General features: G+C 41.5%; 1 protein-coding gene across 1 annotated transcript; it reads left to right on the top strand.

The window, feature by feature from the left end:
• Positions 1 to 383: 383 nt before the first annotated feature.
• On the top strand, positions 384 to 1,319 carry LOC310826730 (olfactory receptor 9G19-like; the record flags this gene model as incomplete). The annotated part of the gene is made up of 1 exon (XM_083701959.1): positions 384 to 1,319. The coding sequence occupies one exon, from the start codon at positions 384 to 386 to the stop codon at positions 1,317 to 1,319; it is 936 nt and encodes a 311-aa protein (XP_083558085.1).
• Positions 1,320 to 1,741: the final 422 nt, after the last annotated feature.

Below are 1,741 nucleotides of genomic sequence, written 5' to 3'. Positions count from 1 at the left end.
AAATGGAATGGGTGTGAGTGCCTACAGAATTTTAAGGGAGTGGCTTATATTCAGGTATTGTCTTGTTTTTTTCTCTCCCCCGCCCCCTTGAATTCTAAAGGTGTGGCTTATATTCAGGCCAATAAGGTATATAGACTTAGTAAAAACATGGCTTTGTTCCGGGTGAGAAATCTGAAAGCTCAAAATAATTCTGAAGTGAGTATTAGTGAGAATCCCATTAAACAAGTAATCTCCTCCCTCCCCATTTTTAATTGCCCTTGTGAGCTCTCTGACTCAGAACATATTGAGGAAAAGGAGCTTTAATAGGACACCATGGTGCCATTCCAAGTGTTAAGTGTCCTGTGTGTTTTCAGGTACTTCAGCCAATGATTGACAGAAGATTCATGGAAGGAGGTAATCACACCACAGTCACTGAATTCATCCTTTTGGGATTCACAACAAATCCCAAACTGCAACTGATACTGTTTGTGGTGTTTCTCATCATTTATCTAGCTAGTCTAGCCGGGAACATTGCACTCATTCTTCTAATCTGCAGCAGCTCTCACCTCCATACGCCCATGTATTTCTTCATTGGGAACCTTTCCTTCCTGGATCTGTGGTATTCCTCCGTCTATACGCCAAAGATCTTGGTGAACTGCATCTCTGAAGACAAGAGCATTTCCTTTGGTGGTTGTGCTTCCCAATTCTTCTTCTCAGCTGCCCTTGCCTATAGCGAATGTTACCTTCTGGCAGCCATGGCCTATGATCGTTATGTGGCCATTGCTATGCCACTGTCCTATGCCACTGCCATGTCCAAAAAGCTGTGCACAGCACTGGTGGCCCTCTCATATCTAGGGGGGTTCATCAATGCCACTGTCCTTACTAGTGAAACCTTCACATTGAGCTTCTGTGATGGCAATGTCATTGATGACTTCTTCTGTGACGTACCTCCTCTGGTGAAGCTTTCCTGTGATGTGACTGACAATTATCAAACTATGCTGTACATCCTCCTGACTTTAAACATCATTGCCCCTTCAGCCTTCATCCTTGCCTCCTATATCTTTATCCTGGCAGCTATCTTAAGAATCTCCTCCACTGATGGCAGGCGCAAAGCCTTCTCCACCTGTGCTTCCCACCTGACAGCTGTCACCTTATACTATGGCTCCATCCTCTTCATTTACTCACGCCCCAGTTCCAGCTATGCTTTGGAGCGTGACAAATGGGCTTCCACATTCTACACAGTGGTCTTTCCCATGCTGAACCCCCTGATTTATAGCTTAAGGAACAAGGATGTGAAAAAGGCTGTGAAGAAGTTGATGACAAGAAAGACAGATTTCTAAATGAAGAATACTTTATATATGACATAGTAGATTTATTTATAATGTAAACTGGTTTTATAGCACACATTTGTATGCTTTCATTGTCATACCTTCCCAATATCTCCCATTTCAGGAACTGTATTAAGAACTCAGTTTTTCCCCTTCTCAACTACACATGGCCCACAGCTATGAATTTAATATGTGTCAGTCTCAAATGGAAGCAACTGTTTCTGAATAAATATGAGCAATAAATATGCTCTCTTCCGTCTTAGGTTTTCAAATCTCTTCAGAACTGTTATAACATCTCTCTCTTTTTTACCCATAACATTTTATCCATTTTCCAACAATAACAAAAACAAAGCAAACAACAATTAAAAAAAACAGATTGACTTCCCCCTATTCCCTTCCTTGGTTCCAATGTATATCAATGTACTACATGTCCA

Source organism: Podarcis gaigeae (assembly GCF_964106915.1).
Source record: "Podarcis gaigeae genome assembly, chromosome: 1".
Lineage (NCBI taxonomy): Eukaryota > Metazoa > Chordata > Lepidosauria > Squamata > Lacertidae > Podarcis > Podarcis gaigeae.
Note: the sequence above shows the minus strand (reverse complement) of the source record. Positions and strands in the feature narration are given on the sequence as shown.